Below are 26,234 nucleotides of genomic sequence, written 5' to 3'. Positions count from 1 at the left end.
TTTGTGCCTTGTCCTACGTCATTAATAGTCGACCGTCGCTTGTGTGATGACGTACAGAACGTGTTCGCCATCATGATAATAAACCGTGAACACAAAGCTACAAAAAGGCTCATTAAACCTCGGCTGTGAAGCGCTCGTACATGTGCTGATACTCCCCTACAGCGACCGAGGTCGGACTGATATCCGCGGACCCAAGACTTGGTGGATTTGGCGGAAATTGAGCGAAGAACTGAGCGGAATAACGAGGTAAAGTTAGCACGCGAGCTAACTGGCTAGTTTCACCTGTGATGCCTCCTGCTCGTTCCTCTGATACATGTGTCGGCATGTTTCCTCTTCTCGTGATTGATGGATGTCAAACATTTTAAACTGGTCATGTTCGAACAGTCCGTGCACGATGTGAACTGTCGTATTTAATCTAACATAAGCGACCACAGGTGCGCTGCTAGCTCGGAGCTTCCTTGTTTAGCCGATGTAGCCAGCCAAACATGGAAACAGGTGGTGTCCGCTGAGTTCACTGGAACGTTGAAGTGTTGATATAAGTTAAATAACCCAAGTGGCTGGGTTAAAGTTGTAGCTGCTACGCCAGTTGTTTGACAAGCGAAGACGGTATAACGCCATGCTTATATAAGTTTTGACAGTTGAGCCAGACGGAGCGAATCATGTTTGGATTCACGATAAAAAAAAAAAAAAAAAAAAAAAATATATATATATATATATATATGACTTTCGCATGATTGAAGCCCTGCTTTTATGTTTTGATGGCGCTAAATGTTCAGCCTGCCTTAGTGGCAAGACGCAAAGATTACTATCCGCGGCGGCCGTTCACTATAATAACGCCAGTCCATAACAGGGCAAACACAGAGACAGACATTCACACCTCGAGGCAATTTAGGATCACCAATTAACCTCGCATGCATGTTTTTGGACTTTAAACTAGTGCACCTCGAAGGTCTGGCTGGTATTTGAACCCTTGACCTTATCACTGTGTGGCGAGAGCCCTCACCAATTTTTCACCTTTGCAGCCTGACAAAAAAGAAAAATTCCCGACAAAATTTGTATCATGGAATTTACACTAAAATACTGATTTGAACCTGTTATTAAATGCGAAGAACCACTGCACAATGATCTTGTTATGCACAGGGAAAACAAAAATCACTGCATCTGTTCAGGAAATCTAATGAGGATGCACACAGTTCATCCCTGGATCATAATTGCAAAGATATTAAGGTGAAGTTGAAATTAAAGTTGGAAACATTCAACGTGTCATTCACTCTCTTTCAGGCCAAAGAAATTATGATAACTCTAATTTGTCATCAGAAAGTCTTCAAAACCTGTATAATGTTGTAATACTTTTATTAACTGAATGCCTCCCTCACAGGCTGCACCATGGCGTCGGCATCTGCCAGCGTGGACTCGAAGGCAGAGCTGACTGCTCTCCTGGAGCAGTGGGAGAGGGAGCAACAGGGAGGCACACAGGAGCTGGTTGCCCTCCTCACTAAGTAAGAATGCCGGATTCACAGTTATTGAAATGTGATTAGGAAGAATTAAATCTTCTTTTTTTTTTTTTTTTTAAAGAAGATAAAATTGTATCTGTGTGATTTCATATTCAGAATATCAGAACTTGTTGAAAAAGAGACGGAGGAGTACCACAAAGCCGACCCCGACCCTTTTGATGATCGACACCCAGGTATGAACGAAGTTTATAAGAAATACAGGATGTGAAAGTTCTGCCGTATTATTTTCAAATTTTTCTCTTGTCCGTAGGGAGAGCTGATCCAGAATGTGTGTTAGGGCACCTCCTCAAGATCTTGTTCAAGAACGACGACTTCATGAACACAGTAAGAATTGATGAATACCTTTTCTTCTTCATCCTTTCGAATATGATGCAGTTTTAAAGTGCTCAGTTGAAAAGATGGCATTTAAAAGAATCTTCTCTCTTTTAGTTGGTGAACAGTTACGTGATGACCAGCAGAGAATTTTCCCTGAACGCAGCAGCTTGTCGCCTCCTTCAGAACATCATGCCTGGACTGGAAACTGCTGTGGTCTTTCAAGAAAAGGTATTGGTTTTTCTGAGTTTAGTAGAAGACCATGGTCTAAAGAACGCCGTTTTGGTGGCCTGTAATGTTGCTGCTATGAAGATGCATCAGAGTAAAATAAGTCACCACACATGAGTCAGTCATTTATAAATCTCATCTTTACTAATCCCTGTCCTTTTTTGTTTTCCATTCCTGATTTGAAAGCTGCTATTCATATTGCTCCTTTTATATATTTCACCTCTTTTCAGGAGGGGATAGTCGAAAGACTGTTTAAGTGGGCTCAGGAGGCCGAGCAGCCCCTCAGAATCTATGCCACCGGCTTGTTGGCTGGTGCGATGGAGAATCAGGACATTGCCGCAAACTACAGAGAGGAGAACTCTGTTCTGGTCAGTAGGAAGTGTCTGCTGCATCAAAATGTCATGAAAATGTGACTGCATGTGGTGATTGTCAAGATACTACAATCGAAACTCTTGTCATAACCAGCAGGAGGCGACGTCAAGCAGCAGCCGTCATCGCCTTGTGTTTTCTGCTTCACTTTTAACAGGTGCCTTTGATGCTGCATCGGTTGCGCGAGCTTCAGGACAAAGATGCTGAGAATAAAAGGGAAATCAAACGTCCGAGTCCCAGAAAAACTCTGAGTGAGCCTCTGCTAACTTTAGATGAGGAGACTGTTGATGGGGGCTTTGAAGAGAAGTCCTTCACACCGGGCAAAAACGGTGCTGAAAAAGAAGGACTGGGGCCCGAGGAAGATGGCGAACTGAATTACTCATCCATTGAGCCTGAAAACGAGCTTTCCTTCCGTCTGAACTCTCCTCACAAGACCAGCAGCCGCGCCAACTCGGCCGCTAAAACCATGATGAAGCCGATGTCTGCCCCGAGTTTGCTGACGCACCAAGGCATGTCTGATGGCAGCGGCTACTTTAAACGCAGAGCAGACAGGGAGAGTGGCAGGGCTTCAAAACACAAGTTGAATTTCTCCCTGCCAGAGCCAGAGAGGACCTTCAGTGAGCTCTCCAACAGCAGCTGGACTGAGATGAGCCCCTGGGTGATTGGCAACAACTATCATCTGTATCCTCTGACCCCAGAGATCGAGCAGCGGCTCATCCTGCAGTATCTCACTCCACTGGGAGAATATCAGGAGGTTAGTCCTCTCCCATTGCCTCTGAAACAGAGCTGCTGTGATTGACTGAGTACTGTGTGAGCCCATTAAAAAAGAAAAAAAATAACTTTTATAGAGAACAATGTTTATGTAAAAAAAAAATGTATGAAGCCAGAAATGTTTTATCTTCCTGGATTGGAGGTTTGAAGATTTTCATTGACATGGGACTGAGTGTATATAACAAAAAGTTTATAAAATAGAAAAAGCACAAAAAGTCTATACAGCCTTTTTCCCGTGGGTAAAACCATGACATCATTTTAATAAAAAGAATTTTGTTGCATAGAAAAGTATGGAGCACATGCAGCTGCGTTATTTATTTGATCTGTGATTTGTGTCTCTTGTTTTGCCACAAATTTACCAGCAGGTGTCAGTGTTTGATAACCAAAACGTTAATCTCCTCACATGTTATAAAAAAAAAAAGTGCTTTTAAGACGCTGCGTAATTTGCATTTATACCGGAGATGTTTAAGATTAGTGGGCTTTGTTTCTTGGACGCTGAACCATAAATCTTGCCGTTTGCCATTTAGTGATTTTTATAGGAAAGCAAATTGATGTGATTTCCTCCTCCGCCCTGCAGCTGCTGGCGGTGTTCATGCAGATGGGAGCTCGTGAATTACTCATGCATTATATGGATCTAAAGCAGACCAATGATGTGCAGCTCACCTTTGAGGCCCTCAAGGTAAACACTATCTACCTGTAATCACTCCTCTGTGCTGTTTGAATTCAACAAAAAGCTCCTCAAGAGTTGACTATTGTTGCCTCTTTGCAGTATCTGGCCTCTCTGCTGTTGCACAAGAAGTTTGCTGCCGAGTTTGTCGCTCATGGGGGAGTTCAGAAGTTGCTGGAAATCCCCCGGCCCTCAATGGCTGCTACTGGAGTGTCGCTGTGCCTCTACTACCTTGCCTATAACCAGGACGCCATGGAAAGGGTATTTAAAAGACTTGATGTTATGCGCTAGATAATTATAATTGTGCTATAAATCGTCTTTCTCAGATTGGTGTATTGAATCAAATTGACTACAAAAAAAAAGACACGTAATATGATGGTGGTTTCGATTTTTATTCATGGCTGTGTCTCCCTCTCTCCAGGTATGCATGTTGCCCCACTCCATCCTGTCAGATGTGGTTGGTTACACGCTGTGGCTGCTGGAGTGCTCACATGCGTCTGGCTGCTGCCACGCCACCATGTTCTTCTCCATCTCCTTCTCTTTCCGTGCCGTCCTGGAGCTTTTCGACAAGCAGGACGGGCTCCGACGCCTTGTGAATCTGGTAAATCAAACTCACCGTCGTCACTACAATCTTCTGTCAGAGGTGGGAACTAACAAAGTACTTGTTTCTGTACTTCAGAGGTTTTCCAAGGTATCTGTATTCCCCTCGAGTTGATCTTATTTCTGACAACTTGTCACTTTGGCTTCCCAATTTGTAATGATATACTTGTCACGCACAGAATAACTCAGCAGTTGATGCAATATCCAGTTGTAGCTCAGCACTAATTTGACATGAACTGGCTGCTTTCAGGTGAGCACACTGGAAATCCTGAATCCTGAGGACCAGGGGGCGCTGCTGAGCGATGATGAGATTTTCTCCAGCAGGCAGACAGCCAAGCACACCTGCATGGCCCTGCGCAGGTACTTTGAGGCCCATCTGGCAATCAAGGTGGAGCAGGTGAAGCAGTCGCTGCAGCGCACAGAGGGCGGCGCCCCAATTCACTCGCAGCCTTACTACAAGGTACTCTGCCGACAAAAACAATCTCCATATACATACCTGCACCATTTACTCATTTTCTAACAATAGAGATCTCATGTGTGCTCTGTTGGTGCTCAATTAATTAAAAAGTATATTTGTGTTTGTAATCCTTTCCTCAGGCTGTCAGTTATAGCCGTGAGCAGGTGGTGGAAATGATGGAGTTTCTCATAGAGTACGGCCCACTCAGACTGTACTGGGAGCCTGCTGAGGTCTTTCACAAGCTGTCATGTGTCCAACTTCTCCTGCAGCTTATCTCCATCGCCTGTGATTGGAGAACATACTATGGAAGGTACAGACTAAGCCTTAGTTTTCTCATACCCCGTCTAAGGCCATTTTTATTTGAACAGTTTCCATCCGTAGATGGACTAAAGATGTAGTGACTGTTATTTCCCTTTCCCTGCAGGAGTGATACGGTGCGTTATGCTCTTGACATCCTGAGTATCCTCACAGTTGTGCCAAAGACCCAGCTGCTGTTGTCAGAAGCAGTTGCTGTGTTTGATGAGGGAGGATCCACGGTTTCTACTGTCGGTAGGTATTTGCAGTGTGCGACACAATCTCACTTCCACCCCGGTCATTGAACGTTTACACATTATAATGGCCTTGGTAGCATTTAGTCATCATTTGGTGGTCCTACCAGCTGTTGTTCTCAGGACATTAATAGAGTTTTTCATAAAGAATGAATTAAATTGAGTATCTGACTGAAGAAAACTGTTACTTTTCTTTTAGGTTTCCAATAATCTGTTGGTATTTTCTCCTTAGGGATGAGTATAGTTCTGGCTGTGGCAGAGGGAGAGGTATTTGTGAACGACGCCGAGATTCAGAAATCTGCTCTGCAGGTCGTCATCAACTGCGTCTGCGCTCCAGACAAACGCATGTCCAGCATTGGCAAATTCATTGCAGGTACCCCCCGCCGTCGCCTGCCCCAGCAGAGCAAGGCCAGCGAGAACGTGCTCATAAAGATGTGGAACGTGGTGCAATCCAACAACGGCATCAAGGTACACTCCACGCATGGTGCACTCACAAGATCTTATCGTTTAAAGTGATGTGATTTTTGTTTTAGTGGAGGTGAGACAATTTTTCATTGTGTGGAACAGGTCACACCTTTGTTCACGATATGAAACATTGTTCAAATGATTTCTTGTCACACATTTCAAGTTCATTTCCCCCTCACAGAAAGTATTGGCCTTGATAAAAGTAAAACTTTTCTGTCAACAGTTGTTTACTTGCATTCTCTGGCTGTCCTCTAGGTGCTGCTGTCCCTGCTGACGGTGAAGATGCCCATTACGGATGCTGATCAGATCCGAGCTCTGGCCTGTAAAGCTCTGGTGGGTCTATCTCGCTCCAGCTCTGTCCGGCAGATCATCAGCAAACTGCCTTTGTTCAGCAGCGGACACATCCAGCAGCTGATGAAGGAGCCGGTGCTGCAGGACAAACGCAGCGAACATGTCAAGTTCTGCAAGTTTGCTGCGGAGCTGATCGAACGGATCTCAGGGAAGCCTCTGCTGATCGGCACAGATGTGTCTCTGGCCTGGCTGCAGAGGGCCAGCGTGGTCGCACAGTCCAGGATCACCTTCCCTGAGAAAGAGCTGCTGCTGCTCATTCGGAACCACCTTGTGGCCAAAGGCCTCAATGACACGGCCACTGCACTCACCAAGGAGGCGGACCTCCCGATGGCGTGCCTGTCTCACTCGTCCCACTCGGCCTCTGCTTTCCCTGCCGTCGCCCCTCCCCCACCCGCCTCTCCTGTCACTACTCTGCCACGCACCCCACGGCTGGCCAACGGTGTTGGGTCAAGACTCGGGAGTCATTCCACTTCTCCAGGCACCGGTCATCAGCAGCCGCGTCCTTCTACATCTCAAAGCTCTGCTTCCTCTGCTGCCTCCGCTTCATCATCTGTCCCCCACTGTAACCACAGCTCTCCGCTCATCGGGCGAATTGTTTTCTCCCGTGAGCGACAGACACCCTGTAGCACAGTGAGCTGCAAGAAGACTCGAGTGCTCCGGCAGAAGTCGGACCACGGGGCCTTCAGCCAGAGCCCCGCCATGAAGAAACAGTTTGACAGACACCTCCCCTCCCCTCCCGCACTGGACAGCATTATCACGGAGTACTTGAGGGAACAGCACGCACGCTGTAAGAACCCTGTTGCCACCTGCCCGCCTTTCTCTCTCTTCACCCCTCATCAGTGTCCTGAGCCCAAACAGAGACGCCAGGCCCCCATCAACTTCACATCCCGACACACACGGCGGGTCATCTACCCCAAATACGGAGGCGTAGATGGCGGATGCTTTGACAGACATCTCATTTTCAGCAGGTAGGAGCCTTTGCTCCCTTCACAATTTCCACTGGATCGACTTTTGCCAGTATGTCACAACATCAATTGTTTGATATTCTTTTTTCCCCTCCCAGGTTTCGGCCCATCTCCGTGTTCAGAGAGGCAGACGAAGATGAGAGCGGATTCATGTGTTGTGCCTTCTCAGCTCGCGAGCGGTTCCTGATGCTCGGGACGTGCACAGGGCAGCTCAAACTCTACAACGTGTTTACAGGCCAGGAGGAAGCCAGCTACAGCTGTCACAGTTCAGCCATCACTCACCTGGAGCCCTCACGGGTCAGTAGAGAAAGACACTCGCACATCGACGGTGGCAAATTGCGTTCAGCCTTTCCTTACCTGCAGTGCTTTTGACAATCGCTGATGGAGATGGAGAATTTTTTTTTTTTCTCTCCAAGCACAGATCCATTGATTTGTACCATATGTTCATTACATCCTTATTTCTGACTGATGTTTCTGCTACCGCAGCAGCTCAGGGAGGGGGGTGTGGAGATTAGAAGCGAATAACCGAAAAGGTGGAGGTTTTTGAAGAAAGGATATGTGACACCTGTTTTACGGCCTTTTAATCGCTGAATTTGTTGTATATGGAATGAATTAGAATGATAAAATAAGTGTTAGTTTCTGTATATTCTGCAGAGCAGTTGCAGACTAGGTGAAGAGCTTCCAGCTTTCTGGTAAAAAGCCTCTAACTGGCATGAGTGCCTCTGGACTCCAACTGTGATTTACAATAGGTGACCCTCACACAATTTAATGAATACTGATTTAGAGCATCAGTCTGGGTGGATTGCACTGAACTCATGGAAGTATAAAAGAAGTGTTTTTCTGTTTGTGTAGAGCATAACTGAAAGTTTGAAGTCGTCATCACATGGTTGCACACTCTTTTCACAACCTTTTGCATGATCTGCGGACATACAAACCTGCTTTAGACCTTTGAGCTCTGCATCAATAATTAAGGAGCTCCTACTATAAAAAGAAACAGTGGCTGCAGGATTATGTCAAAACTTTGCAGGGAAACTGGATCATGACTGCTGAACTTAAATAGTTGCTGTGTATGCAATCATCTGGTTCACTGGGAATCTGCAGCAAAGAAACTTCAAACCAACAATCACACCAATTCAGGTTTTTAGATTCACTAGTTAATCTTTTGAAATTGAAATTGTTTGCCTATTCATAGTTGCTAGTTTTTGAGGGAGAAACAGAAGGGGGCTTACAAAGAAATTAACATTATATGAACAACAAGGGCGCTGTAACCTTCATTCTCATTTTTTCAGGATGGTTCTCTGCTCTTAACCTCAGCCTCTTGGAGTTACCCTCTCTCGGCTCTGTGGGGCATGAAATCAGTGTTCATCATGAAGTAAGTTGTGTTTTCACTGCTCAGAATTGAGACTTGTGACCCGCCACATTATGGGTTCGTGGATTATGTAGACTGAAGTGTGAATTTGGCAGAAAGCCACTCCGTCGCGTCGTCAAGCCACAGAAGTTCAGTAGGAGAGCACACCTGTGTGTGATCCCACTGCCTTCATGTATGTGGTCCTCTCTGGCCGGTGGTTCAGCAGCTTTAGTCTGTCAAAAGAGGGAGCTGCCAACAGAAGATGACATGCTGTTTAATTATGCACGCTAACCGCCTCGGGGCCGCAGTCTTCAGTCCATGGAGCACAAGCACTTGCCTTCATTCATCCGCACAGTTTCACCAAGGCAATACTTGCACACTGCTGAGTCTTCTGCAAAGTCTTTATGCAATTATATGGTTTAAGGCGCTCCGCTGCAGCACTCACACTGGCTCTGTGTCTTCAATTTAATGTTCACAAGCTGCTTTTGTTGTCTTCAGGAATTCCTTTTTGGGTGACCATTATGTGGAATTCAGTAAGCTTTCACAAGACCGCGTCATTGGAACGAAGGAACACATAGCGCGGGTAAGCAGAGTCAAAAAGCACAGACGTGCACGTGCATAGGTTGAATGCTGATCCCATTTTGTTTTTCTTTTCGTCATCAGATTTATGACATCCAAACAGGTCAGGTGACTCTGACTCTGAACAACCCTGACCTGGCCAACAACTACAAGAGGAACTGTGCCACCTTCAACCCCACAGACGACCTGGTGCTGAACGATGGTGTGCTGTGGGACGTCCGCACGGCTCAGGCCATCCACAAGTTTGACAAGTTCAACATGAACATCAGCGGCGTTTTTCACCCCAACGGCCTGGAAGTCATCGTCAACACAGAAATTGTATCCTTCACACTTGAGAACGTTGCAGGATTGTAAAATGCAACACGAAATACAATAACTTCACCTGAGAAAAAAACAAACGATTGTATTGGTGATTTTAAAAAAAAGGTCTTAAATTGCCCAAAGGGTGAATTTAATCCCGTCATTGTGTGGTTAGCTCCATCAATCACCAGCAGATTTGGTTGATCTAAATGTGAAGGAGTGTCACGATCCTTAGCTGAGCTCTTCAGTGGGACCTGCGGACCTTCCACCTCCTCCACACGGTTCCCGCTCTGGACCAGTGCAGGATCGTCTTCAACAACAACGGCACCGTCATCTATGGAGGTAAATACAGGAGCACGATGGGAAATGTTAATCCATGGGAAGTGTTAATCCATGAAGCCTGCCGCCGGTGTGAGGTGTGTTTAATGACATGTTTGGCCTGCCGTCATCTCGTGTCGCCACCGCTTGATCCTCTCAGGATCCACGGCCAGAGCCAACCAGCTCACACTGCTCGGGTTTGTATTCACTCTCCTGTTTTTGCAGCAATGTTGCAGGCTGATGATGAAGACGACATGATGGAAATGCAGATGAAAAGTCCATTTGGGTCTTCGTTCAGGACTTTCAACGCCACGGACTACAAACCCATTGGTGAGGGCTTTTTTTGTTTTTGTTTGGAAAAGTAACCTTTTAATTTTGTTTTTAACATGTAGCACTATTGAGCATGTCTTGCTCTATTTTGTTGTGGTAGTGACCTTTGTCTTGTGATCTATTACATATGCGCATCTGTACATTTTCACAAGTTGACACGTTCCTCCTTTTGGTTTTTTTCTTCAGCCACCATTGACGTCAAGAGGAACATATTTGACCTTTGCACAGACACAAAAGACTGCTACCTTGCTGTGATTGAGGTAAACTGTTCTTCATCATACTACTTGTCCTAAAGTTGTGAAACTTTCCTTGGAGGATATTAAAGTGCCGTGCTCGTTCGCTCACAGAACCAGGACTCGGTCAACACCGACACGGTGTGCCGACTGTATGAAGTGGGTCGGCAGCGGCTTGCAGAGGAAGAGGAGGAGGATGAAGAGGATCAGGTTCGATGCCGATGAATTAAAACACTCTCCGAATAGTCGTCAGTCCGACAGTTAATTCTTTGCTCTGCTTTAGGAGGATGACGATCAGGAGGAAGACGACGATGACGACGACGATTCAGACGATGACATCGATACGGATCCCCTCATCGCCGAGCTGGAGAACGAAAACGGAGGGGAGGACGACGATGATGAAGAGGATGACGTGAATGAGCTCTCCCCCTCTGACGAGGAGGTGGCTCGTCTTCTCGAGGAGGACGTCGACGTCGGGGATGACGACGACGATGACGACGACGACGACGAGGATGATTCTGATAACGACGATATTGATCTGGATGGGGACAATGGTGAGTGGTGCTTCAACTTCAGGATGTGTTGAACGTCATCGATCTTTAAAATGGCACTCAAAAAAACCAAAAACAAGTCTTTGAACTTTGTTGCATCCGGATATTTAAAAAAAAAAAACTTTGATGTTGCTACATTAGAAATAAGCTTTTACTGCTGCTTCTCTGATCTCTGGCCTCAGTGTTTTGTTCCTCATCTACGACGGTTCCTAAAACAGTGTAATTCTCCAAGAATAAATTGAAACTATTGGTTAATTGTGCTGACCATTGTCATTTAAAATTTTAAGGTCATCCCACACACCAGATTAGAAACTGTTCGTTTGTATAGAGTTCTCATCAAAGAGTATTTGTATCCTTTCAAATATGCACAGCGCAGCCTTAACTCATTTTTCACGAGGACAGAAGGTGATTAGAGATGATTAATTATTCCACGCCACAACAGTTTAGGAATATAAAGAACAAAGTAAGATAGTGGAATCTAAATAACTGATGCAGCTCTGGGGCTTCGTTCAGTTTCTTTGTTTGCATGCTTGTCTGGTCATACTGAGGAAATGTTCTCAGTGGAATTTAAAAACTGCTGCTGTGTTAGTTTCATCGTACCACTGACAGAAGAAGCAACATTAAAAAAAAGAAAAAAGGAATTAGGTGAAAGGGGTGTAGAGCAGCTCCACATTGTGCCAAATCGGCTTTGTTTTTTTTGCCATTTTGTCAGTTTCGCTCATCACCCACTGGCCTACTCAGCAGAAAAGCTCCGTATTCCCACGTTTCTGAATCTGCTGTTTGTCTGTCGCACAAGCAGACAGCTCCGACAACTCCGACCTCGAGGACGACATCATCCTATCCCTGAATGAGTGAGGGCACCCGGGGACCCGGACGACGTGTCAAGATCCCCGATTCAAAGACGGCGGAACGGCACGCAGGGAAAAGAGCAGATCATCAGCAGGGAAGGTGGGAGACGAGTTGGAGGACTGGCGGTTTGAAACAGTCGATGTTTGCACACTTTGAGTGACAAGACAAAGGAAGAAGCAGCTCGCACAGATCGAGTGGAGAGACTGCACACAAATTAACTTGCTGTTTGGGGGAGGAAAAAGATTGTATGCGTTTATAGTTTTATAATACAGATGTGAGCTTGATGAGGATTGAGATGTAGTTGAGGTACAAAAAGGTTTTTTTTTGTTTTTGTTTTGTTTTTTTATCACATTAACCGCTTTTTAAAGTAGCCTCTTCATTTGATATTGATCCTGGCACTTTGGAAGCCTCTGATTGGTTTAGTGAGTCTTTGTTAGGGGGAGGGAAAGGCTTTTGTTGCAGGGCTGCTTCGGCGTGGCTGATTATTTGGAGCGCTCTCAAGCTTGCACTTGTACCAGATCGCCTGAAATAATCACCAAAAAGTCCTGAAGCATTGATTTGGGCGGCTATCATGTTGCTGACGGTTCATCAGGTGTTGTGTACACACACACACACACATACACACACACACACGCAGTGCAGTGCCATTCTCCTCCTGATTTCACGATGTGAATGAAGGAAATTAAAAGGGGTCGTGTCGTGAGGACGCTGTCACAAATCTTTGCACCTGCTCTCTGTCAGCTCCACAAACCTAAAGGGGCTTCCAAAGCTCTGCCGCACGTTGTTGTTGTTCTGCTGCTCACAGGCCTGTACGGCAATCCAACCCGGGCTCTCGTACATACAGGTCCTGCTTTACGACGGGAACGTAACATCAAGTCCTGCTAGAAGAAGTTTGGTTCAGTAGAATGTGATGTGTTAATATGATACAAATTCTTGGAAGTGTGCAGCGGTGGTCCACATATAGCAAAATGTGTTTCCTCTGATGAGGCAGTGAGCTTTAGACAGTCAACATCTTGAGAAGAAGAAGAAGAAAAATAAAAGGATGCACAGTGCAAACGTTTCATAATTCTCATGTTTTTGAATTGTGCCTATTAATTTTGCCTATTTTCTTTCCCTTTGAGAAAATGTTTGTTTGGATTTTCTTGAGACAGTTTTATGTACAGCTTGTATGTATCTAAAGTATTTTTACTATAAATAAAAAAGGAAAAAATTACTTTTCGGCCTTGGGTGTGATTTTTGTTGAAATTATCTGAGCATTGTTTTTAAAAAGAAAAAAAAAGGTGCAAGGACACATGCCAAAGGGGAAACTAATACGAAGGTATTGACTCATAAAAGTGATTGCCGCGTTGATTTAACAGCACCAAACGTTTTACTGAAGAAAACCTTTGAGCCTTACAACTCTCAACACAGGAGACATTAACAGACTAAATCAAATAGGCTGTGTTCTTTCAGTGTTTCCTCTATAAAATCTGAAGTACAGGCCAATCTTGGAAGTAAAGCAACATTATTATCTATTTTGTATGGAAAAAATCCAATCCCTCTGGAAGCTTAAAAAACTGGATTCCATAAAAATCGACTTCAGTCCTACAACTATCTGAGTGGAATGCTCCTTTACGCTGCTCTTTGTTTCAAGTAAGAAATCCACACATTTCTGCCATTTTATTTATTTATTTATTTTTCAATTAGTCCATGTGGTCTGAATGCAAGTTTTAGGGAAGACTTGAACCATGTAAATCAAATGAATTATCAAGCTTTCAGCTTAAAATGTTCACATGTGGTATTATGTAAATGGACAGTCGAGTGTTTTGGCTTAATTACCTACAGAGGTCAAGAAAATGAACCTACTGTGCCATCCTTCACTTTTAAACATTCAACCATTTACATTTCTTTAGATGTGTATGTCATTGGTCAATGCTTTGTTTCTTTTGCATTACCTTTGCTTATTTTGTGAAATTCAATTTGTTTCACACCAGATGATCAAATCAGGATTGGGACATGCTTCTTATTACCTCCTCTGCTGCGTCTTATTGTCCGCTGGCTTTGGGAGCGTGGAAACGGATAGCGGCTCTCACTGGATCAGGCAGCCACTGTTTGCAGTGAACCAGTGTTTCATCCTCATAGTGCTGCTGCATCAGAGCGCCAGCTAAATGTAGCTGCAACACAGAAAAAGTGTCCAAAAAAAAAAAAAAAAAAAGCCTTTAGAACAAGAAGTCTTTCTTGAATATCAAAATGAAAAATGTCCATTTAATGGCACTTTTACAGTTTGCCCTTGTTTTATTCTATTTAAGTCCATGTACTGTGAGGCAGGTTGAAGTCTTTCATCGAATTTATATTTTTGTAAACGTTTATTATCCGGGATGCATATTTAGCTGATAAAACGCCCCACACTCCCCCAGCTTTATGTATGTGATTGGAACACCGCCCACAGTGTTCCACTTGAAGTAATAGACAGATGGGAGTCAGTCACAGCCTCGCTGTGATGTAGAGAAATTACCCTGCTGAATACTGCCCTCCCTCCCACACTACATCAAACTCACCGGACGCTCAATATTCACCAGATCACTCCATTTATTTATTTGTTGTTCTCGTCATGATGGCTGTGTCTATAGGACGAGACGGCTTAATTCACCAAAATGACCAGACGTAAACCGAGCAGCGAGTGAGACATGCTTTGACAGATCTCTAATCAGACGGCTGCATAGTCATCTGTTTTTAAGGCACCAACATCAACTTAAGGTCTGGCAAAGCAAAATCTTAAAGAGGAAGCATTACCGGTACTTGGGGGTGTTGTGTTGTGTTTATTGAGTTTATTCCCTGGCTTTCAACTCTCTTCCCTTTATCTACAGTGAAATTATTGGCATGTGATCAAAGACAAACTCTTGACATTTTTCAAGAAAGCTGATGTTCCTTGTGTTAGTCATCACCCCATAGACTTTTTTTCTTTTTTCTTTTTTCTTCTTAACAGCACTGACTCACTTTATGACACCCTCTTATGCCATGCAGTCAGTCACTGTGTGGGTATATTGTGCACATGTCCCAACTAAATCAATAGCAACAAACAAATGCACACCCGCACGCCATTACACTGCAAATCAATTAGCCAACAGTCAAATAGACAGATTTGGATTTTTATCCAGAAACAAACTTTATTTCAACATCAGGAATTCACTTTGAAGCCTAAAAAGTACTGTCTGGGTTTTATACTTATTTTCTTGCCAGTGTTTTGTGCAACATTGATTCAGGTTTCGAAGGTGTGAATACAAATGCAAACATGATCCAGTGATTTTTATATGGCTCTAAACCTAGAGAGTTTCCATGTTCTCTCTGTGTGATGAGCAGCCGGACTCTTCTACTGTGGAGCCACTCTGGTGTGATGGATGCCAGCTGTAGTCCACAATTGTCTGGCTGAAATATCCAATACCTTCCTTGAAAGAGATGTTTGCTGGAAGGCAGCACATACCGCCAAGACCTCCTTATCCTTCCACAATGGATCGCGCCTTTTTCCACTTGTGTAAGCTGCCCATGCCTTAAAGCACTAATGCAGCCCCCATGGCTTTTGAAATCTGTGCTGATAACAAGTGGAGCGGTCCCTCGAATTTATAATCCACAAACAGCAACTGCAGCTTCCAGAAACAACCCCCCCCCCACAAAAAAGGACATCGCTGTGTTTTCAGATTGTGTTCCTTTACGTCCACGTTTTTATTTTGCTTGATGGAGGTTTGACTCAAGGTTTTTACATTCACGCACCGCTTTTCGGTCTACTTCAGACAGACTCGACGATCCAAAGACCAAATGTTACCCGATGTCAAATGCCCAATCATGGCAACATGTTGTTAATGTATATAAAGAATAATGTATTTATTGAAAATAAATCTTTCAACATGTCATTTGTTCTCTGTTTGAATACAAGATTTGCATCGTTTCTATCCTCATTTGCTGTCCCTTCCTTATTGAGTGGTACGTAAATGAACAGTTTGAATCGAACCACAATTCACACATTCTTCAACTTCCTGAACACCTGAAGACTGCTTGACACGCTCACTTCTTTTAAATCAGGAGTACAGACATTCTTATTTGCACAGGCTTTCAAATAAACAATAGATTTTATTTTACTTAATTAAATGTATCTTATTAAATCTCTTACCTTATTTATTCAACCTTTTTTTGATGTTTTTAAAGCATTCATGCTGTTTGTATCTTTCATTTCTATTATTAATATATTTCTTATGTCTTTGTAAAGTTTTTATGTATTTCTTTCATTTCTTTGTAAAGCACTGTGAATTGTCCTGCGTTTGAATGGTGCTCCATAAATACATTTGCCTTGCCTTGTCTCGCTTTGCCTTCCTGTGAAAATCATGCTCATGTAGGATAAACAAACTACAAACAAATCTACATTTTTTTTATGTTGTTGAATGTGGAAAAGGTGTTTACGCTGTCTCTCTGAAGCCGTTCATGGCAACAAATGTCCAACCTTGCTTGCCTTCCATGTGATTTCTTTTTGGTGAATTAGTAAGCTGTTGTCAAACCTTCATTCAGCACAATGTCCCAACCTTTCTTATTGAGTTGTAACAGTTCATGACTAACTTCCTTCTGTAAAATGGATATTTAGACTAAATCAATGCATTTGACGAACAAAGAAACGGTGATCTTGTCAATATTTATGAGAACAAGAACCACTAAATAAAGGCTGTTATTAAATTTAGAAACTAATCATGTTCACGGGCGAAATTCCAAGTGGCGTTTCAAGTCATAACCGCACCTTTGCTCCTCAGCTCGTCCGTACAACCTGCAGCCATTATCAAGAATAGGTCACAGGTGAATAAAATATGACAATTGACATTTGAGATGCCACACATGATCATTTATTTAATGTGAATCACATCTCCGTGTCAGCCAGCAGTGGTGCGATGGGAAGGTCGAATGGGAAACCCGCTTTGAAACACTATCAATCAAATCCAAAGGGTAACACTGGTTGCATGTCCTCTGTGTGGAAGCGTGACTGCACTATGACAAAGCATTGCTGGTAGCTGGTGGATTTCTTTCAAATGACTCAACCGGGAGGTGTTTTTTTTTTTTTTTTTTCTTTTAATGTCCAACCCCAAAGTAACACATTCAATCTCAAAGAGAGAGGCAGACTGCCAGCCTGCTTCGGAGAAAATGCAGTTTGTGTTGGTGATGGATGGAAGTGCCATGCAGGGTGAGAGAGAGAGAGAGAGAGAGAGACAGAGAGAGAGAGAGAGAGAGAGAGAGAGAGAGAGAGAGAGAGAGAGAGAGAGAGCGCGCGCATATATTTGCAAACGCTTGACACATCAGTGTTGACAAAACAAGTCATGTGACGAGCATGAAGATGGCGCAGCTTATGGTATATTGCAGCTTTCCCCAGCATTTCCTCGCGCCAACTTGACAGCTCGACCCGGTGAACGACGTCTCGACCTTTATTACCACGTAATTAGCGCGCTCGGTCCCCGCAGCGAGCGTCCTGCCGGCCGGCCGGCCTGGCGGCGAACAGCACATTGTGGATCAGATGTTGGACCTGCGCGCGACTGGCTGCAAAATAATAATAATTTAAAAAAAAAAACCCACGAAGAAAAATATTTTAAAAAATCAGCCACAGTAAGAAGAAATGTCCTGCGTTCCTGTGGGGGGAAAAAAAAGCTGCAATAATATCTTTTATTTTAACGTCTGGAGACTAAAAAAACGCGTACGAGCGTGCGTGCGCGCGCTGCCTGCTCCTCTTGCGTGCGTGCATGCGTGTGTGCGTTACATTAGGTGGACACGGAGACTGCATCAGACTGGAGACACACGCTGGGACATAATAGAGCAGGAGATATTGAAGCTCTGGTGGTCTTTTCCTCTCACCCACAGTTGATTTGGCGCACGCAGACGCGCGGATCCAGAGACATGTAGTCCCCGTGAGAGCAGCCGGATCATTTGTAGCCTTCAGCTCTCTCTCCCTCTCTCTCTCTCTCTTTTTATTTTTTATTTTTTAGCAGCATCGTCTCACCATATCGACATAATGTGGCTTGCACTGCTGGAGGAAAAATAACCAAATATGTGGATACCTACGGAGGATGAGAAAATCGGAGTTGGTGAGTCAATTGCAGCTTTTTTTAATTCCCTAATTGACGTTTTGCTTTCTAGCTTTTTTTTTTCTTTTTTTAAAAACCGGACTTTAATCACACACAGCATTGTAATGGCTGTATTTTTTGCGCGAGAAACACCCAGTTTTTTTTTATTTTTTTTTTTATATTCATCCACATTACGCATTAAGGCTGTGCTGGCGATATCGCCTTTATACAAGCCCATTACACCCAATGAAAAACACATACACTTATAATGGCTGAAATACACGGCCAGTGACTGCATAGAAAAGGGAAATTGCGTGGGATGATACAGCCCACAGCCCGCCACCTTAAAGATGCCATCGCAGTCTCCACACTAACCGCAGGCGGCTCGTTTCATCACGCTTACACTTTCTTTTCGGTTTTATCCTCCGGGTTTTGTGGTTTTATCTAAAAAAAAAAAAAAAAAATGCGTCAGTGTGGCATTTTAGTCTTTTCGTGAGCGTACCAGGAAAAGGGGGGGGGGGGGGGGGGGGGGGTTGAGGAGGGGAACAAAAAGCGTTATTAACGGTAAAACCACAAGGGGGCGTCGTGACTGCGTCCCTCCAACAGGTGTAGGCTGGAGTGAGGCAGGAGTCTACCTGTAGACAGAGAAAAAAACAACACTGCTGCTGCTGCTGCTGCTGCAGGGACACAGACTACACTGTGCCCACACTCTGCATGCCATCCATGCATGTGTGCACTTTGACCCCAGCAGAGACAGAGAGTTTGAAATACAAGAAGGGTCATTTACATGATTACATGCGTACAAGAGGCATAACTACCTCCAGTAGATCACATAGGGTCTTTTTGAATTGACTTCTGGTGCCACAGTTAGAGTGCCTATAGCATATGATTACACGATAGAGGGGTTTCATTAGGAGAGTGACTCATGTCCAGATGCTCTGCAGCTTGTTTTACTCGCAGGGCTTCTCATGCTGGCTTGCACATGATAACCCCCCCCCCCATACATGCATACACCCACACATACACACTTTGTTTTGAGGCCTTACAGTCGTCATGATCGTTTCATAAAGACTGCAAGCTGAATAGCCCCAACAGTATCGCGCTTCCGGTAGGCTTGCACATCCATCATATTTAATCGTTTGTTCATCCATCTATCCATCCATCCATCCATCCATCCATCCATCCATCCATCCATCCATCCATCCATTCATCTATCCACCTATCCATGTGGAGGTTTATATGTGAGGAAGGCACTTTGGTGTGGGGGAGCAACAGTCTGCAGCAGTCTGTGCTGAGTGACCTGGCGCTGTCCATGGTGCTGAAATGCAGGAAAACACCCTCTGTATACCTGCACAGTACATACTGTACCTTGTAAATGTTCCACGGATCACACCTGTGAATTTCCCCTCTCCCCCCTCCAATAATATGTTGACAAGCTGGACTTAATATTTCTCTACCATCACGGGAGACGAGGCTCGCTCTGCTGAGCTTATTGGTGGACTTGCAGTACAGCTTCAGTGCCTTGTTTATCAGCTCCTCTCCAACTTCAAATCTGATTTCCATCCATCGAGAACACTTGTGGCAAACATTTACAAACCCCATACATTCTTTTGTATTTTGTCATCATTGAACGTAAACCATCCCTCATCCGTGTTACCAGTGCACCGATATAAGAACCTGAGCTGTCGCCCCACAGCTACCAGCGAGGCCTCCCTTTCTTTTTCTCCTGCACTGTCTTAATAGGTTCCCTTAAAAGCAAGCAGTTGAAGACCACCTCATGAAACGTTAATGGCTTTCACAGAATCACCATCTAGTCATTATTTTGTTCTTATGCAGGAAATGTAAGTTTGTAAATCACTTGTAGTGTTTCAGCAAAGGCCGTGATTGAATCCGGTTCAGTGCTGCCCAACTTCAAATACTAATTCCGATCCTTTTCATAATGTAGTTCCCCAATTAATATATCCTAAAAGCTGAAATAGCTAAATGTAACATGTGATGTTCTATTTAGGATTGTGAAAGTTGTGAAATAAATGATTAGTAACTAGCAAATGTTATAAATAATTGACAGGCATTCCGTTGTATTAAATTTGTGATAATGGGATGGAATGCACATACATATAAATTAAAAAAGAATATTTGTTTGACTGACTGTAAAAAAGCAACTTTTTCTGTGTTTAATTGATTGGTCTGATAGCGTAGGCTAATATGAGGATTGTAGCTTATCCCTCAGAAAATCATGTGCTTTTTAATTCATTAATTTATTGATAATCTAGTAGAATTTTCTTTTAATAGAAACTTTTTATGATACATCCTGTTTTACTTTTTCACAGTTTTGAGATTATATTACATAAGTTGTTTAAGAAATTGTATCCCGATATAAGCTAAGCTAGACCCCACCAAATAGACAGAAAAGGGCTTTTAATGAAATTTATCTGCTTTAAATAGACAGCCTTTGTTTTATTTCAGTTTTTATTTTTTAGCTTTAGTATTTATTGCAGCTCTGACAAACCCTTGTCAACCGGGAATGGCTCCATTCTGCCCCAACTCTAAGTTTAATAAAGCAGTATTTGTTGAATGTTGCAGTCCTGTGGATTTATGAGCTACTATTAGGAATTATAGCAAAGAAAACTTTCTTCACCATTTTCATATATTTTCTTGCTTAAAACAAGAAAACATTGCCAGATATATACACATTTGGCGTAATTCTAGCGAGATCTTTTCGCAGTGTAATTTCTTAATTTATTCCTAGTTTATCCATCCTGAAAGAGTTCTATAAGTGGTGCTTTTATGTGAGTCAAAGTGAAAAAGTGTCAACATGTCAGCTCGTATGTACGAGAGCACAAGAGAAACTAATCAGATTTATATGTGGCCCCATGGACAGAGCCAGGAAACAAACAGCAGCAGCAGCAGCAGCAGCAGCACTGACTTTACACAAGATAATCCGACCAGCCATTATCTGAAATAGACAACTCTGGGATCAAAAGTGTTGATGACAGAACAAACGACAGAGTGAATATTCAGCTGAGAGAGGGATCAGAGAGATTAGCCTAAAGTAGCATTTCTTCACAGTTCATCTGCAGTGGAAAGTTTACTGAGACTCATTTGGGGGAACACTTCTCGGATTCATCGCAGGCGCTGGATTTTAAAGTTCATTTACTACTGTAATAGTTTTCTGGGCCTTCAATTACTGGCACAGTAGCACAAAAGACAGTGTTTCTGCATGTACATTAAAAAAAAGCCTTTTATGAAGACGCAGTTTGGTGCCTTGAGTGGATTTCTGGGACACAATTTGGAATCATATATGGAGAAAGGCTCCTCTGCCTCCGTGGCAGAGATCCTTCAGCGAGCATGACTGTGTCTCAGCAAGTGAGTGTGCATTCAAGTCGTGCCGAACTACGTGACTCAGTGGGCGAAACCCAAAGACCATTGTGTAATTTTTAACTCGGCTGGATGTGGGACAGGATTACTCAAGCTAGGAAAGCACGGCCTTCATGGTGTACATGCTCACATTGGATTATGGAGCGGTTTACGATGCACGCGCCAAGTAACTCCATTCTAGTTGTACTAGTTAAGACTGGAAGAAATAGGGAAACCCAGGAAAATGTGTTTATTTTCTGTGATGCAGATGAGCACTGTGCCCTCTTTAATGAAACAAGTGCTATTAGCACTCAGGTGTTTTAGAGATACAGCATGCAATTTATAAGCTGTAATAGTGTTTACTGGTGTGCTGGCAGGATTTCGATGGCTTCTCGCACTTCTCTGCAGAACATGTTTCCCCTGTGGGCCGTTGTTCTGTTCCATGCTGTATGTGTCTATCACTAATTTAAAGCAAGGTCATCCGGCCCTGCATGCGTTGTGCTAAGCTTCACAATATTAGATGCAGCACTGAAACATTTCTCAGGAAGTGACAGCATGTAATATGGGCAGAGTTTGCACTGAAAGGCAATTGAAGTTTCTCTTTCCTCAGTTGAACAGAAGAAAAATAGATATCATTACAGAGATATAACATAGACAAGTCTGTCCTGGTGTTTCTTTTCCCAGCCGAGCAGGTTGTCAGTCTAACAGCGAGGGGTTCGTATGGGAAACAAGTCAAAGGTGAAACTCCAATTAAAGTACCAAAGATTTTCGATCTGCACAGTGGAGAGTTATTCTTCCGAGTATGGGTTGAGTTATCAGAGGTTTAGTAACATAACTGCAAGTAGAATCACAAGAAATATGATCTGAGCACTTTCAATGTAAGGCTTTATTTTGCCTCCTAATGTGATGCGTGTGATGGATTTCAGACATCTCACCACAGACACATTTACGGTGATATAATTTGATATTTTATCACTGTGGAGGGCTTCCAGTTAACCATATTTATCAGCATTCATCACATAAAAGACTTTCTCTACACTGCATCACTGCTGGATTCAATCAACATGGATTTTAATGTTCACTCATCGGCTTCCTATTTCAAAAATCGCACTGAGTCTGCTCCCACATGACATGACCGTCCTGGTTGTATTAGGCTTTTTTTTCCTCCCTATACACCATGGGTGGCAGCACTGCTGGTGAGGAGCAGTGACTTAGAAAATAAAGGCACAACAGAGGAAAAGTGTTACCCATTCTCACGCAGGCTGCCTAAATCATTTTAAATCTTGTTTTACAACCGAGCAACATTTTATCTCCGCTTCACCGAGCCTGATGGTTATTTTAACGTGTGACGCTTGCTGAGTCCCCCCGTGATTCTCTGTAATAGGAGAGAGATGTGATGCCTTCAGTGTGGTCAAAAATGGCTTGAATATTGGGACTTTGTGCATAAAATAATCCTACATCGTCACACAAGAGCTGCTGATGGTGGTTATTAGATGTTGTTATTAAGAAAAAAAGAAAAACAGCTCCAGCTTGTGTTCTCACTTCACGCCAACACAGAAGACTGGATTCCTAAAAGGCTGTTTTCATGCTGTAAAATCATTTGGTAAAATTTGGAGGAATGAATCAGTACAGGATGAATACAAGATGCGGTGTGTTTGGAGTTTGCATATTACTCCCATTGATAATACACAGAAAACATTTGGTACATCTTGGTGATGTTTGGTTATCTTTAAACACAAATGATTGTTTTGAAGAATTGCATTAATTACAGTTTTAGAACAACTCCTCACTCATTTGTTTTCTGCTATTGATTCTCATAATTCTTAATTCTATCTAAAAGATATTTTCACTTTGCGTTACTATGTAGCTGAAAGTCACAACCAGGCATTTCAAGGACTCCCATGCATTATATTGCAGTATATTTTGGCACACCTCTGATCTTGCTGTTGTTTGGCAATGAGGTGATATAAACTGTGTGAACCCCCCATGAACGGAAGCAGATCTTATTATGCTTACATTCTCAAATACTTTCAAACAAGCGGATAAAACATACTTAGGTAACATATTTGACGAGTTTGATCAAAAGTAATGAGATGTAAAATTAAATCCTGATTAGGCCTGTAAGTTGAGTCACTGATCAGTGAAAATATATGTACAGTTGAATTTTTGTCATTGATAAAAAGACATATATTGTATATATGCGTAATGGTTGTGTGTTCAGATGATAATAAAATGAGAAGAGAAAGAAAACACAGACGGATATGTCCATACTGAGGAGGAACATTGGCTGATAAGAGCCTGCGGAGCTTCTTACCATATTATGAGAGATGTGTAACAGAATAACATTTACATTAGTATTTAGAAAAGTGGGAGGTCTATGAAGAATTTTGCATGTTCTCCCTGTGTCTGGTGGTCCTTCTCTCCGGCTTGTCCTCTGATGGACTGGCGACCTCTTCAAGTTGACCCTACAGTTGTATAAATCGGAGTCAGGAGGTGGACGGAGGTGAGAGGAGAGTGGACAGCAGGAGTCTCCTCGTGTGCTTGAGTTCGTGGTTATACAATATCAACAACCATCAGCTGGACTGATATATGGTTACTGAGCAGAAATGTTTGCTTTTGCCAAACATTTTCTGTCCCGTCATTTATTCCAACATCCTACGTTCAACATGTCGAAGTCCAAAGAAGATTTTTTTTTTTTTTTTGATGTGTGCTGATTATGTTTTGAGGATATGCTAATGCTCTGCAGCTTTGAGGCACAATGGAAGGAGCGTGTGGTTGCCTGTTTTCACAGCTTGCAAGGTTTTTTTTTTTTTCATGAACAAGAGCTATCTATTAAAATATGAGCCTGTCCGGTGTGCTGAGCTCGCTCACACATGACCAGCTTATTTTGCTCTGATGTGGTATCCGCACGAGACGTTTCAAATGGTGTGAGTTCAGGTTTTTTTGCAATTCAAATTAAATAGAGGCCATAATAAGAATAGGACACTCGGTTCAGAAATATTTAGCACTGGCAAGAAAAGAACTGGAGGCCGAGTGAAAAAGGTGACGCTCTTTAAGTCCACCCATCTCCCTTTTCTTCAACACATGCCCAGGATCCTTGACGTGAACTCCAGGGCCACGCGGCATCCATGAGCTTGCCATTTTAAAAGGCCCAGACCCCCGCAGCAGTTACAGTGAAGAAAGCCCTCCAGTTTGTGGATGATCTGTTGCCATAGTTACTCGGGCGCTCGTTCCCTTCGAACAGGCGACGAAGCTGAGCTTCATGCCCCTCCTTCTCTTCCTCCCCCACACTGGGTCCCCTGGCTAGTTCATTAGCATAGTGATTCACACCAAACTCTCCTTGAAGGGCCACCATTTGTGGGTTTTTGAAATCATCGGCGGAGAGGCGTCACTATTAAACAAGTTTGTCTTCTCGAGGCTTGCGCACTGGCACTCTGGTGTGTGGCGCATGTTGCTGAGCTGTAGTGCTGCGCAGATAAAAACAGGCTCTGGAGGCGACGTGGTTGTGAAGGCATTAAATCCCCTAAAGAATAATCACATCATCAGCGTTTGAGTCACAGGATGTGTCTGCTTATGGTCAAAGACTGCATGATGCAAAGACTGCACGAGCAAGTGGCATGGAAGATTTACCTAATATGGTCTTATGATAAATCAGCATTTAGCCTCATTACTTATCACTTTGTGTGGGCTTCAGTTTAGAAGATAGTTCAATTAACTTAACATTGCACAAAACCAGGTCGCTTAAGAATTAATTGCCTATTAAAATGACTACCCACTTCAGGGTGGGAGCTTGTTTACAGTTGGCTAAGCAGTGCTGCCTGTGTGACACTGCATGTGCTTCAGACGTTTGCATTAAACAGCTTATTAAAACGCTGCGGTGACTGCCCCACCACAACCCCAAAACACACACTACAAACGGAAGGGAATGCACTCGGACTAATTGGAGGTCATGAAGGCGAAAGCAAACACAGATCCTAATCCGCCATGTCATGCCCGCTGCACTTCAAATGTACGTTTAATTTCACGATGTCTCTTTTCTCCCTCTGCACAGTGATCTGCAACTTCCGGTCGTCGATATGTCAGGCGCTGGTCCTGGAGATCGGGGAAACAGTTCAGATTCTGGAGAAGAGTGAAGGTGAGAGCGGTGCCATCTTCCACAGCCAGGGCTCCAAACTCCGGACCTCAAGGGCCGCAGCCCTGCATGTTTTCCACGTCTAACCTGCTCCTACACAGCTGATTGCAACGAGCAGCTCGTTGTCTGGCTTTGTGCTGAATGAGGTGATGAACCACCAGGGCATTCAGGGGAGGGAGACGTGGAAAACATGCAGGGCTGCAGCCCTCGAGGAACTGAGCTTGAGGCCTCTGTTCTACAGGATGTAGACCCCTGCTTCTCTCAAATCATCCCGGTGAAAATGGGCAATTAATAGAGTGTAAACTTGTTTTCGTAAAAACCTATTTTGATAACCATAAAGAAAATAAAGTACGAGACTGTCGTAAATTTTGCGTCATACTTAAAGCCTATAACGATCACCCATCAAAAACTGTCATTAATTGGCAGTGAAGCAGCTCTTCACAAGTTCATGCTGGTCATAAAAACCTCAGTGCATAAATGCTTTTGCCATATTTTTTGGAAAATTATGGTATCTTCCTGACTCTTTTGTCTTTGCTGAGAAGTAGTTTAAAACATGATCAATGGGCTGTTAGGCAATGAGACTGATGTTATATTAAAACGCAGCCCCTGCAAACCAAATCCAGACCACCAGAGAGGATATTGTTAATCTGCATGTCATTTTTCTTTAAGTCCTGTAATTACAAAATATATGGCACTACATACAGTCTACACTTCATTTATTTAGAAGTATTTCTTTTTATTGTGTTATTCATATTAAACATTTTCTCAATTTCATCTAATTTATTGTGCATTTGTGTTTTGATAGTTATTAGGGTTAGTTTCAGCATACATTTTGACTGTTCTTTTCTTTTACTCTTGTATTTACCATTTTCTTACTGATTTTCTTTGTCTTATTGGTCTTGTTTGTGTTATTGCATCAACT

At 43.3% G+C, this 26,234-nt stretch overlaps 2 protein-coding genes across 3 annotated transcripts in view; both read left to right on the top strand.

Moving 5' to 3' along the window:
* The first annotated feature begins 98 nt into the window (after positions 1–98).
* On the top strand, positions 99–12,948 carry dcaf1 (ddb1 and cul4 associated factor 1). 2 transcript variants are annotated; one of them, XM_080496607.1, is made up of 25 exons: positions 99–246; positions 1,379–1,499; positions 1,611–1,687; positions 1,765–1,838; positions 1,944–2,057; positions 2,285–2,422; positions 2,581–3,177; positions 3,772–3,873; positions 3,964–4,122; positions 4,283–4,462; positions 4,712–4,921; positions 5,059–5,228; positions 5,343–5,467; positions 5,699–5,934; positions 6,187–7,250; positions 7,346–7,544; positions 8,537–8,619; positions 9,094–9,178; positions 9,259–9,492; positions 9,723–9,816; positions 10,018–10,122; positions 10,309–10,382; positions 10,470–10,565; positions 10,639–10,909; positions 11,706–12,948. In XM_080496607.1, exons 2-25 carry the CDS (start codon positions 1,387–1,389, stop codon positions 11,759–11,761), a joined length of 4,656 nt encoding a protein of 1,551 aa, XP_080352733.1. In that variant the 5' UTR covers positions 99–246; positions 1,379–1,386; the 3' UTR covers positions 11,762–12,948. The 2 variants fall into 2 exon arrangements, with proteins under 2 accessions (XP_080352733.1, XP_080352732.1); XM_080496606.1 differs by having other exon boundaries at positions 11,703–12,948.
* A 4,859-nt stretch (positions 12,949–17,807) lies between these two features.
* LOC308130901 (dedicator of cytokinesis protein 3-like) overlaps positions 17,808–26,234 on the top strand; it is a gene marked incomplete at its 5' end in the record, with an annotated part of 45,749 nt that continues 37,322 nt past the window's right edge. The window contains 2 exons of the mRNA XM_080497412.1: positions 17,808–17,844; positions 25,232–25,315. Of these exons, the coding sequence (XP_080353538.1) occupies positions 17,808–17,844; positions 25,232–25,315 (121 nt within the window). The remainder of the gene's footprint in view (positions 17,845–25,231; positions 25,316–26,234) is intronic.

This window comes from Blennius ocellaris (genome assembly GCF_963422515.1).
Source record: "Blennius ocellaris genome assembly, chromosome: 5".
Classification (NCBI taxonomy): Eukaryota; Metazoa; Chordata; class Actinopteri; order Blenniiformes; family Blenniidae; genus Blennius; species Blennius ocellaris.
This window is presented reverse-complemented; position numbering and strand designations above follow the sequence as displayed.